Consider the following 14,045-nt stretch of genomic DNA (forward strand, 5'->3'; position numbering starts at 1 on the left):
GAGCGCGGCCCGCGTTCCTGCTCCGGCGCTCGGGGCTCCGCCTGGCCGATCCGCAGGGCCGCGTGGGCCCGGGGTTGCCGCGGGGCCTTTGAAACCAGTGCCGGCATCCTGAGGGATGGTGGGTGCTTTTCTCAGATCTGTTTACATCCTGGAGAAATGCGGGGACTATGGGGGTAATGAGGAAGGCTTTGGTGAAAGATTGCCGGCCCCCCTCCCACAAAAAAAAAAAAAAAAAAAAAGAGCCATCTGCTCTGGGGCCGGGTTTCCTGGCCAGTCTTTTATTCGTCCCTCTATTTCATCTTGTTCCTCCCTTCTCTTTTATCACCTGAGTTGAGACCAGTCTCTGTGTGGTAAACAGGCAATGGCCCTGCTGTGTCTGAGCGGCCCCAGCAAGGAAGGCCAAGTCCACCTCGGATCATGGCCTCAGCTGGTCCTACCTCCATGGGTTGTGTTTCTCAATCAGGTTACGCATCAAAGCACCTAAGTGCAAATATCATCTGGGACGAATATCACAGTGAATAATTATCTGCCATTTGGAATCCTACACCCAGTTAGCTAACCAGATAGGTAACAGACCAGCTAGAAACCAGGGCCCAGCTTAATGAATTTGATAGCCTAGTGCTATCAGAATTAAGGCAGCCAGGGACCTCAGTCAGAGAGCAAGGATCTGGTGGGTCGCAAGGAAAGTGGAAAATCTAGCAATGCACCCGGCTCAGAACTGGCTCAGAAAGGAAAGAAAGGTCCACATGTCACAATGTACACTGCAGTTGGAGGAGACCCTAGGGTGAAGACTGCATGTAAGTAGGGGCTCATCACTTAAATGAATCTAATGGGGCTGAAGTCATCAGTAGGCTTCGAAGTAATTTGTCTCTGTTTCTTGGCTACATTCACTGACCCCAAACTTAGGTTATTCAGTACCCACTTCATGAAATCCTCATCTCAATATTAAAATTCTTCTCTGTAACCTTCTACAGTTAAGTGGCTCGTCCTTTCTTGGAGCCTACCCAGGGTGCTTTAAAACTCTCAGAGCTGACCGTGATCAGGACCTCAGATCATCACAGAGAAGTCCTCCATGGGGTTGACCTTCTGTATGAACTCTGCTCTCTGCCCATCTCTTTCCCATGGGCTGCAGTTCTCGGTCAACAGCACTAAGCTTCAGCTCCTCCTTTACTCCAGCTTTAACCCTTTCCTTGGGTGCTCTCTGTAAACCGGAACAATTCATGGTGCAGCCTGATCTCCCATCCTGGGAGTGACTGGTCATCACTTTGGCACCCATATATGGGGCCACATAAATCATGGGTTTTAAGCTATTCTGGATTAAGTAGCTGAAGGAGAAATTCCAAAGGGGCTTCTCGGTAGCCAGGCCAATATCTTTTGCACCTGGTCCCGACCCTTCTAGTGCTTTGCACCTCACCCTCTCCACACTTGGCTGCTGGCAGCCAGCAGAAGGAGAAGCCCAAAGTCCAAAGGTCAACACGTTCAGAGGTCTGTAAGTCCCTTAGGCAAGCACACACCCTCCCTTTGTGCTTATACATTTAAACTGCAGTGTCTCTAAATGAAACACTTCATTTTTTCCTCCTTTTTCCAAAGCCCCAGGCACTTCCATAAGTACAGAAAGGATGCCTTTGCTACGGGCACAAGTGAAGGCAGTGGTGCCAGAGATCTTGCTCCGTGGGAGGATGCTTGCACTCACTCATCAAGTTACCTTGGAGTCCGTCTTTCTCAGAGACGCTCCTGCGTCCACCAGAAGCTGGCACACAGCCCGGTTCCGCTGGCAAGCTGCCTTGTGCAGTGCGGTCTCACCCCTAAATCAAAGATGAAATGAGAAAAGGGTTGGAGGCGGGAGTGGGAGTAGGGTAGAGGCAGCAGGGAGGGAAGTGAGGGTAGCATCCCCCCCGCTGCTGCCCATGCTCTGTGCCCCTCGGCCGCTTCCCCTATCATCTGTGGGTGAGACCACGGCTGCAGGGCATGGCCAGGGGAGGTAGGTGAGGGGCTTAGTCATCCACCAACCCTAATATCTGACCCCAGCCTCTTTTTCAAACAGTGTTGGCTGGTCAAGTAGGCTGAGTGATTTTGTTTTAAGCGACTACTGTCTGATTTAAGTAATACCCAATGGCCCTATGAAATAGACTGCTGGGTGTAGATGTGTCTGAACAGTGTGGAGCCACTCTCTCTGTGTAGACATGTGGGCAGGGCAGGAGCAACCTAGATGGCGCACACACAGGAGCAGCGATGGAGGACCACAGCACAGTGCTTGGTAGACCATCTGGCCCCCGGAGGAGTATCTCCTGGGACCCCAACTTCAAAGACCCAGGAGATACCCACTCTGCTCTACCTGCTGATTCCTGGTGAGTGGCAGGTGGCAGGAGGGGGACAGCCACAGAAGATACCTGGGAGGGGTGGTAAGACTCTGGGAGGGTTCCGCAACCAGAGCTGCCCCACTGGGCAGCAGGTCAGCCATCAGTATGGGGAACAGTCAAGGCAAAGTGGCTATTTCCCCCACCCCCCCAGGCAGTACAGGGAGGAGGACATTCCCATTCTGAGTCTGAAATTGAAAAGACACTTAATGCCAAAGTGTTTATGGAAAATCAAATGCAGTCCTTAGAGAGGCAAACTGGGGTGAGTGATAACCTTGCCAATGGGATTTGCGGTACGTGGACAAACTCTATGTAGCAATGGACAATTTCTCCCTTGTCAGTAACTCCTGGTTAAATCCTTCTCACTTGTCCTCCTCCATCTCTCCTTAGCCCCTCCCCACACTCCACCCTGCCCATTCTTTATCCCTTTTCAAATTTCACTGACATTCTTTAGAGGCTCAACATGGCTTCCAGGGTTAAATGCTTAGCTTTTCTTTGTTTCTGTTTGGGGAATAGTAGCTATTTTGCCTCCTGGGAATGAGAAAGTTGAAAAGAAACATCATCAGTCGGGCAACCATCCACAGAGCTGGTGACTTTCTCAACCAGTGTTTCTCTTCTGAAGCACAAAACATGGAAATGGTTGGAGGTACTATGTTCTTGGTTCTCCAGTGGTTGTATAACGTGTCCCATCTAGACTCAGCACAGAGAAATTGTTTCACTATACAAAAAGGATGCCTTAGGGCATTGGGGCTTACTTTTCTTACAAAGCTCAGTTGAGGGAGCGTAAATGTGATGGGTAATTAAGAGGTAAGTGCATTAATTTAGACTTCTCTGTAGTTCAAGGTGCATCAAAGCAGAAGTACCTCACTTGAAGGAAGTTCTAAATGATGACCAGCAACAGCTACATGTGCAATCATCATGACAGGTGCCGTCTATTTTTATTGTGTATTCTTTGATTTAGAAGATTAGCCCTGCACAGTTATAAATACATCTGAAAGTAGACACTTTTTATCACTGACATTACAGTTATCAATTGTATGCCCTAGAGGCTGCATTCTTTTCCTAGATACATTCTCAAGAAGATAATCTAGACCACATAATGTAAGGCAACACTCACGTTTCGCTGTCTGCCATATCCAATAACTCAGAAGGTCCTAAAGAAGAGGAAAGCAAGATGTCCATCAAAAATAGTTCAAAAACTAACCATTAACAAAAAATTATAGTCACAGAATTAAAATGCCTTGGGAAGCTGAATAAGAAAGAGTATTTGGTGACAGGGATAATAAGACCACCTCCCTTCCAAAAGAGAAAGGATCCCTCTACCTCCCCCTCATCAATCTCTCAATCATCACCAGGCAATATGTACAGAATGGGAGATAAAAAATAATGATATGGCCTCTGCCTTCAAGAAGCTTTCAAACAAGTTGAAGAATAGAATAAATGAAAAATAATTAAGTGGCTACCTAGGTGGGGGAAGGGAGAATCAGATGGACTTTAAAGACCATTTTTCATTCTCCAGCCGCAGGTTGTTTGGGATGTAATCTTATGTAGTATAGCATTAAAGCTATGAGAGACCATATTATTAAGTGTCCCTTTCTCTGACATAACACAGCAAATTACACTAAGTCAAGATCTTATCCAGTCCAATCTCTTTATTTTAGAAATGGGGTAAAATTCTATTTTTCATGAGATTTCCCTTCCAAAATCTGGAAGAAATGTCATATATAAACATCAAATGATTATAGATCCTTCATCAGGAATTAAAATGTTCTGTGCTTGCAAATTCACAATTTCTCATTTGTTCACTAAATTATTCATTCAACCTGCAAACACTGCTTGGAATGTTCACCTTTCCCCCCAACGTTTCACACAATTCCTTACCTGCAGGTATCAGCTGACACACATTTTCTCCACAAAGCCCTCTATCTCCCCACTCCTAATACTGCATTAAATGTCATTCCTTTGTGTTACCTCACTTTGTGTACTAAGCCCATTTCCTAAAATGGTGGGGGGTGGGGGTAATAATAATTAATCATCCAAATTGAGACTATCTCTGACAAGTAGGTATATATGATCACCTTACCAATCATGACACTTGTCAAGCCATGTTAAAATCACCTGCTGACTTGTCTCTCTCCACAACTAGACTCTGGAAAACCCCTTGAAGTTGTGGCCAATGTCTTGTCCACCGTGTCCTTCCTTGGTGACTGGCATGGAGCCTGGTGCCAAGCAGAGGCTTAAATGTCTGGTTGAATTAATGAATAAATGTGTTTGGAAGGGTCAAACACAGCTCTAGGTATTGAGCACTGTAAACTTTAGAAGTATGATCCTGGTGATTTGCTCTCCATATGGGCAGATATCATTATCATTGAGCATTTATTTATGTAACTACTTACTACATAATTAGAAGAAAGAAAGTCCTAACCTCATCTTCCCTAACTATGAAAGTCAGTGGTCAGACACTGATGAAAGAAACTGAAGATGACATGAACAGATGGAAAGAGACACCATGTTCTTGGATTGGAAGAATCAATATTGTTAAAATGACTGTACTACCCAAGGCAATCTACAGATTCAATGCAATCCCTATCAAATTACCAATGGCATTTTTCACGGAACTAGAACAAAAATTTTACAGTTTGTATGGAAAGAAAAAAGACTCCGAATAGCCAAAGCTATTTTGAGAAAGAAGAACATAACTGGAGGAATCAGGCTCCCTGACTTCAGACTATACTACCAAGCTACAGTAATCAAAACACTTTAGTACTGGCACAAAAACAGACATATAGTTCAATGGCACAGGATAGAAAGCCCAGAAATAAACCCACGCACCTATGGCCAATTAATCTACCACAAAGGAGGCAAGAATATACAATGGAGAAAAGAATCTCTTCAATAAGAGGTGCTGGGAAAACTGGACAGCTACATGTAAAAGCTTGAAATTAGAACATTCTCTAATACCATATACAAAAATAAACTCAAAATGGATCAAAGACCTAAATGTAAGAACAGATACTATAAAACTCCTAAGGGAAACATAGGCAGAACACTCTTTGACATAAATTTCAGCAATATCTTTTTGCATCTGTCTCCTAGAGTAATGGAAATAAAAACAAAAACAAATGGCCCTAATTAAACTTAAATGCTTTTGTACAGCAAAGGAAACCATGAACAAAATGAAAAGACAACCTCCAGAATGGGAGAAAATATTTGCAAACAATGAGACCGACAGGGGATTAATTTCCAAAATACACAAATAACTCATACAGCTCAAATCAAAAAACCCAATCAAAAAATTGCAGAAGATATAAACAAACATTTCTCCAAAGACAACAAATGGCCAACAAGCACATGAAAAAATGTTCAACGTCGCTAATCCGGAACACAGGCTCCGGACACACAGGCTTAGCGGCCATGGCTCACGGGCCCAGGCACTCTGCGGCATGTGGGATCTTCCCGGACCGGGGCACAAACCCGTGTCCCCTGCGTCGGCAGGCGGACTCCCAACCACTGCGCCACTAGGGAAGCCTGGAGTTTTTGTTTTTTTTTTTTTTTTTTTTTGGAGGTTCCTTAAAAAACTAAAAGTAGAGCTACCATGTGATCCCGCAACCCCACTCCTGGGCATGTATCCAGAGAAAACCATAATTTGAAAAAATACATGCACCCCAGTATTGTACTATTTACAATAATCAAGACATGGAAGCATTCTAAATGTCCATCGAGAGATGAATGGATAAAGAAGATATGGTACATATATACAATGGAATGCTACTCAGCCATACAAAAGGATGAAAGAATGCCATTGGCAGCAACAGGGATGGACTTAGCGATTAAGTGAAGTCAGACAGAGAAAGACAAATATCATATGATATCACTTATATGTGTAATCTAAAAAGAAAGATACAAATGAACTTATTTATAAAACAGAAACAGACTCAGAGATATAGAAAACAAGCTTATGGTTACCAAAGGGGAACGGGGTGGGAGGGATAAATTAGGAATTTGGGAGTAACCTATACATGCTGCTGTATATAAAACAGGTAAACAACAAGGACCTACTGTATAGCACAGGGAACTACACTCAGTATTTTGTAATAACCTATATGGAAAAAGAATCTGAAAAAGAATATACATACATACATATATATATATATATATATATATATATATATATATATATATGTATGTATGTATAACTGAATCACTTTGCTGTACACCTGAAACTAGCACAAAGTTGTAAATCAACTAAATTTTAATAAAAAATAAAGAGAAAAAGGAAAATGTTCTGTGTACTGAACATCAAAAAAAAGAATGAAATGTCATTTGCAGCAACATGAATGGACGGAGATGATTATACTAAGTGAAGTAAGTCAGACAGAGAAAGACGAACATCATATGATATTGCTTATACATGGAATCTAAAAAAAAAAGAAAAGATACAAAGGAACCTATTTACAGAATAGAAATAGACCCACAGACACAGAAAACAAACTTACGGTTACCAAAGGGGAAAGGGGACAGGGAGGGATCAATTAGGAGTTTGGTATTAACATATATATATACTACTATATATAAAAAAGATAACAAAGAAGGATCTACTGTATAGCACAAGGAACTCTACTCAATATTTTGTAATATTGAAAAAGAACATATAGAGAGAGATATATAGATATATATCTGAATCACTGTGCTGTATACCTAAAACTAACACAATATTGTAAATCAACTATATTTCAATTAAAAAAAAAAGTCATTGGGTCAAGGAGAAAGGGGACTTTCACAATCCTCCTGGTCATCCAGGAGCTAAATCGCCAACTGTACCTCCTCTCTTTCCCATCTACTGGTCATCAAGGCTGGGTGAATCTTCTCTTGCACTGTCTGTCCTATTTGTTGCTCCTACGTGTCCTATTTGACAAATAAGCTTCCTAAAAGGTCTCTGTCAGGAACATATTAGCATGCAGGACTGTTACTAAGAAAACATAAAGAAGATCTTGCAACATCCAGATTTCCAGGTTTTAAATTCAACATATGTCCTGTGTCTCCCCAGGTATTTCAACATTGAAGTTCACAGTCTTTCACTTGGAACTACCCTTCCTCAATATGTTCTCAAGGCTCCATTTTTTTTTGCATAAGCTAAACTGGTAGCTGCACAATCACCCAAATATTTCTCAGGCTCTCCCAGCTGTGAGAGCTTGCTCTCTCCAATCTTGCTACCCAGAGAGGGATTTTCTACCCACACACCTAAATCTTACACATCCTTTAAAGACCAGTCTGTGAAAAGGTCCTCTGAAAAGGCCACCTTTAACAGATGGAATCAACCTGTCTTCTCTTTGACAGAAGGAATCAATCAACAGAAGAACTCCCATAATGCTTATTGGAGTCTATCCTTGTACCATGTGTTTGCTTTTCAAATGTATGCCTCGTCTCCTTAAATAAATTATTCTACATCTTTTAAATGTAAGAACACTTGGATTCTTTTTCATATCCTTCTAGTGTGTTCCCTATTTTACAGGTTCAACGAGGACTCAATTCATTCATTTTTGTTCCTCAGTCCTGTGATTCTAAGGAAACATGAATGATAATCCACCCCCTCCCCGCCCTGTACCCCCTGAAGTGCCAAGCAGTCCAGCACAGTGATTAAGAGTGAGGGTTCTGGAGCTGAACCTCCTTGGTTTCAAATCCCAGCTGTATCTTCCACTCACTAGATCTTGGGCAAGTTCATTTTATTTCTCAGCCCCTTGACTGTCACACATGTAAATCAGGATTAATAATAATAATATTTATCTCGCAGGTTTGTTATGAGGTTTCATAAGTTAATACAAAAAAATGTGCTTAAAACAGTAGCTGGGACACTACATGAAATGCCTAAAGTTTAGGTATAATTAAGTGTCCTACTCCCTGACATAACACAGCAGGTTACACTAAGTCAAGATACTGGAATATCAATGAGGGAAGGAGATATAAAAGGGTGCCCTGGCTCCCACTTACATTTGAAGTAAGTATTGACTCCAATTCTGTGTCCTGAGAATCAGTCCTCCAGGCCTATTCAATGGCTGATGAGGCATCCTCCACAAGGTCAGGAGCAAGAAGGCTTACAGTGCCCAGTGGTCCTTTTAGAAACTCCTTCAGCAAAGCCATTCGTTTTGAAAGGAATTCCATGAACACAGATCAGCCCGGCCTCACCAGTGTCTGTTCCCATTGTTACTGATAATTGTGTAACTGAGCAGGACCTTCCCAGGACAGATCCCTCCTCCCATGTCCTCTGCTGTAACTCCTCTCTGGAGTACCTAGACAATAGTATCTGATGCACACTTCCTGAGTTGTTTTACAGATGCTAAAACCACCACCAAATAGAAAAAGTTAACTACTTGTTGATCATGAGCCCCCAGACCTACTGGCACCTAAGGATTGATAATGTTAACCCCTGGGACCCTGCCCTGTTACCTCACCATCAGCCAATCAGAGAATTGTGCATAAGCTGATCACATACCCTGTAATGCCCCTCCCTCGCCTTGCCTTTAAAAATACTTTGCTGAAACCCTTTGACGAGTCCAGGGTTTTGGGGCACGAGCCACCTGTTCTCCTTGCTTGGCCCTGCAATAAGCCTTTCTCTCTGCTCCAAACTCCAATGTTTCGGTTTGTTTGGCCTCACTGTGCGTTGGGCACACACGAACGTGTGTTTGGTAACAACTGCACAAATTTTTAGGCACAAATTTTTGGTAACAACTGCACAAATTTTTAGTTTTTGGTAACAACTGCACACATTTTTAGGCAACAGGGGCCTTGCCTCAGTTCCTCCTTTCCTCAGCACTGTCACTTGGTGCTCTCAGAGCTGCACCCACAGTGGGTCCGTGGACTCTGGGGTCCACGCCTCCATGCGGTGAGAGGATGCTGAAGCTGTTTAGTCTGTGCCAAAATGGCAAGGCTTTGACACTCTGAAAGTGGGACAAGGAAGAGAAAGAAGCTTGCTCCTCAACTTTCTGACAAGAATCACTATAAATGAAGCCAAGCCAGAAGGATTCCAGAGCTCGTCATCTAATCTGCGAGTCAGGCACGCCTGGAGCTGTTTATTGTCTCCCCCTCCCCCTTTAATCCTCTGCAGCTGACAGAGATGAGAAAAAGAGCTGCTGATACTAAAACAAGATCCTTTTGCTCTTAATATCCAAAGAAACTTCACTTAAAGGTTTCAGGAACAGCTCTGGAAAGATGGACTTAATTAACTGATAGCAAGAAGGGGCTGCAGAAGAGAAAAGGAGAGGAGGAGTGACTGCCAGGTGGAGCCTGAGACAAAGCTGTGGTTTCCCTCCCTATTTGTGTCTTCAGTGATCTATAGGGAGCTACTCTTACTAGTACAGCATGCCGTCTAATAGTGCACTGTGTGGGTTAGTAGCATTGGGGTAAGATTTGGAGGTGGAGGCGTAGCCAGAGAAATAAAAACAATCAACAAAGACCATAAAAATGTTCCCTTGTAAGAAAAATACGTGTGAAAAAATAGCAACTATGGTTTTTGGAAAAGTTAATTCTAGTCTCACTCATAAGGGAGAGAACAGGAGAAAGAGAAAACATAAAGATGATGGAATTCCTTCAGTATATACCAATGGGGAACGTTTGGGTTTGGGCTTAGTTTGTATTTCAGGAATACATATATCCTGATTGTGGATACCATGCATTTCCCCTAAGGAGTTTGAAGGAATGCCATTAAGTTGTCAGCAGAGAATTCCCGATTGTTCCCTGAATATAAAGGGAAGTCTGGGCTCTCTGTCCCTCCCAGGATTTACTAAAATATCCACACTCCATTTCATAGCTAACCTGCACCAGAAGATGACTGTTGAATCTCCACTGAGGGGGTATGGGTACAAATTTCTCCATGAAATTTTCCTAAGATGATCATTGCCCTTCTGCAGCCCTGTACCAGTTGTCACTAGAATGCTGCATATGATACTCATTTCAAACTACCCTGTGCTGTGGTTCTTTATCCAAGTTTCATTTCCCGCGCTGGGTTTTAGGAATATGGAAGGCAGAAACCAATCTCACATTATGGATGAATTTTGGCAAGTCACCTAACTTTACTACCCTTCAGTTTTTACCACCTGTCAAATAGAGGTAAGAGAACTTACCTTGTAGGATTGTTGTAAGAATTAAATGTATGAATACATGTAAAGCATTCAGAAGAGTAAAGATGAGCAGTAATTATTACTATAACATTTTTCTTCAGAAGTGCATGGGACTGGGCTTCCCTGGTGGCGCAATGGATAAGAATCCGCCTGCCAGTGCAGGGGACACAGGTTCGATCCCTGGTCTGGGAAGATCCCACATGCCGCGGAGCAGCTAAGCCCGTGCGCCACAACTACTGAGCCTGTGCTTTAGAGCCCATGAGCCACAACTACTGAAGCCCGCGTGCCTAGAACCCGTGCTCCGCAACAAGAGAAGCCACCGCAATGAGAAGCCCACGCACTACAACAAAGAGTAGCCACCATTCTCCACAACTAGAGAAAGCCCGCGCGCAGCAACAAAGACCCAATGCAGCCAAAAATAAATAAATAAAAATTAAAAAAAAAAAAAGTGCATGGGACAGAATTTTTGAATGAATGAAACATTTAAAAATCCACTTGGACCCTGGCCAATATATTTTTTTCTCAGAAAGAGATCCATAAGTGGAACATGGATTCAAAAAAAAAGCTATGCTATATGAGAAATGGTCTGAAAAATAAGGGAAAGAAAAATACATTGTGGGGAATACACATCAGTATTCCCTGGTGAAGGCCAGGGAAGCTTTTTTTTGCTTCGAAGAGAAGCAAAACTTCACAAACCTCCCAACATGAAAAAGTGAGCAGCATGGTAAGTAGTCAGACCTTCCAGATTTCAAGTTTGCTGCCCAGTCAGTGCTCATCCCATAGGTTCTTCCACTGAACTGATGCAATTTTATCATCGATACTACACTTGTATTATATATGATGTGTCTTTTGTCACATGCCTCCTTTAATTTGCTTCCCACACCGAGGCATCCAAATCCCCTTTGCTATTCCTACCAACTCCCCATGGCCTCCCTCTCTCTCTCTCTCTCTCTCTCTCTCTCTCACTCTCTCTCTCTCTTCCCCGGACCTCATTTCCCATTAGTCTCCCTGACGCTGCCAGCAGACCATTCCAAATCCTCCTCTGCCCCAGGACAAAAGCTGCACAGATGTGGGGAGAGCTGGCACTGGGAACTCTTAACAGTACCATCATCCTGTCCCAGCAGGATGGTGGTCGTTTCTCTCGGGGACCAGAGGCAGAAAAAGGGCGGGGGTGGGGGGTGAAAAAAAGAAAAGACTGAAGGCAGAAAAAGAGGGAAGACAAAATAAGCCATTGAAATCAGAAAGGAAATGCATGAGTGAGATTTCTATCAGGAAACACAGTAGGGGGCAGAGGGGTGGGAGCTGGGAGAATAAAAACAAAAGAGCAAAATGTGCCGGGGTGGGGGGCTGGGGTAAAAGACTAAAACACCATAAAAGTCTCTCGAAGGGCTAACGCTAGGGAGGAGGGAGTGGGCAAAAGTATGGCTGAAAGGAGTTGAAAAGCTGGAGCCGCCGGTGGGGTGGGGGGTAGGTGGGCGGGGGTCTCTCAGCTGGAATCCCTCCACATCCTCCTCTCTCCACCCTGTCCCTGTGGAATTCTTAAGCTCGCTCCCTCCTCCGTTCTCTTTTCAACCCTCCCAATGCCCAAATTCCAGTTTTTCATAAAGGAAAGCAGCATGTCGTGTATTTGAGAGAAGTCCCAAAGAAGATGCGGGAAGAGAAAAATTCAAGCCTCCTGTGGCTTTTCAGAAATAACCACAGGTCCCGTGCCCCCCAGCCCCTCAGCCGGGATTTAAAAGAGCTCTGAGAAGAGAACTTGGTTGCTGAATGTGGTGTCTGGGAGAATGACTAATCTCTCACGACTCCCGTTCAGAGGGCGGCGTGCTCCTGATTGCGGACCCCACTGCTCAGTGTCAATAAACGGTGGAAAAGAGGGCAAAGCAGAGGGGATAGAGGGGCTCCCTGGAGTACGGATGCAGAAAGCAAACAAGCCGTATCAGTCATGAGCCTTGAAAAAGGCCCACTGATTTCTTAGGACCTTTGTCGTTAAAGGCATCTTTACAGGCAGGTCTTTGAACAGTTTTTCGGATTTATATAATATGAAGACATAAAATTTTAAAAACTAAAACTTCAAGAGGTTTGCAGCAACTGAGATTATGAGGAGGGGCATCTCTTGACCTTTGGCACAGTGGAAAATCTGTATTCATTAATTTTTTTATTTACATGAATTCAAGCTGATCAGACCCACCCACTCTGCAAACCTAATGCTAATTTACGAACAACGATGCCAGTCTGGTAGAAATCCCCAAATCCCAGCCTCACAGAGGCATCTTCGCAAAGGATATTTTCCATCAGGTCAGGGGAATTTCAGAGTCATCATCATTATTAAATTAGGCAAGGCTATTCACTGAGCAGAGATCACATTAAGAAGATGATTACAGAGAAAGGGTCATGTTTCCTGTGTTCCTGTCCCCGACTTCAAGAACACGATAATTTAAAAGAGTTTCTGTAATTGAAATGAGATGAATAGTTCTGCAAAGATAGTTTCCAATTCTAAATGCACAGGTTTATAGAATTATTTCAGCAACTAAAGATATTAAAACAAATGACAGCAGAAATGGCTGAGCCAAAGTGCTTAGCTCTTAAGGAACATGGAGAATTAGGCTGACAACGTCCAAAGATTTTACATCCATGTTCCTGAATAACTAGAGATAATGAGGTTGATGCTAAGAATGAAATTGACCATGCCTATCAGGTTGATAAATACTAATTTTAGTAAAAATCAACTGCAGTTCAGTTTCTATTATTTGACTGTAGTACTAAACGGTTAAAAATTGCCACCCATCAATATACAGTGATCCTTGGAATGTAGATCATAGTAAGATTTTATTTTCAAACAGAAGAGATGGATTTTGCTTCATGATCTCCAGTCTTTCCCCCCATGTATCTACTGGCCAGCTGGAGACCCTGGTGAGGCAGACACAGTGACCATGAGAACTGTTTGCCTGTGAGTGAAGTTGAGGTGATTACAAAAATCTCAAGTGTTTTCTCATTAGTATAAATATTAAACCAACTAATTTACAAAAGCTAACCCCAAAAATTAGAAAAATAAGCTTCCCCCTACCCCAAGTTACTAAACAAATTCCTTGTGTCCTTCAGTTTTGACACAGAGAGCTGTATCACATTATTCACTCTTTGCAAAAGACACCTGGGATCAAAAAGAAACAAATTTAGTATCGGAATGTCAGGCTTTGATCAGAGCACTAAGAGATTTGCCAGCTGGATTTCATGCCAGAAAGAGTGTGTGTGTACTGATCTATGGCTGAGGTTAGAAACTCCAAGTCTTATGAGCTTGAGTTACCGGGGCTTTTAAAGACTGTCTTAAGGGAGTAGAAAGAGAAGTTGGGGTGTGTGTGTGTGTGTGTGTGTGTGTGTGTGTGTGAAAATCCTTGGTGTTAGAGCAGTGTCATCTCAGGCCTCATCATTCAAGTCCCTGGGGGGACCCAGCTGAGAAGAGGGTTTTTGGTTTTGTTTTTAGTGTAAATTATGTCCCAAATATTGCATGGGACATACTAAATGCTTAAAAAAAAAAAAGTTATTGTCTTGTATTTTTATTTGCTAAATATTGCAGCCT

At 43.0% G+C, this 14,045-nt stretch overlaps 1 protein-coding gene across 1 annotated transcript in view; it reads right to left on the reverse strand.

Annotated features, from left to right (window-relative positions):
* The window catches only part of DGKI (diacylglycerol kinase iota), a 467,563-nt gene that overhangs the window by 4,215 nt on the left and 449,303 nt on the right, over positions 1-14,045 (reverse strand). Inside the window, 2 exon segments of the mRNA XM_007466658.1 lie at positions 1,706-1,805; positions 3,475-3,511. Coding sequence (XP_007466720.1) covers positions 1,706-1,805; positions 3,475-3,511 — 137 coding nt within the window.

The sequence above is a fragment of the Lipotes vexillifer genome, unplaced genomic scaffold (assembly GCF_000442215.2).
Source record: "Lipotes vexillifer unplaced genomic scaffold, Lipotes_vexillifer_v1.1 scaffold71, whole genome shotgun sequence".
Classification (NCBI taxonomy): domain Eukaryota; kingdom Metazoa; phylum Chordata; class Mammalia; order Artiodactyla; family Lipotidae; genus Lipotes; species Lipotes vexillifer.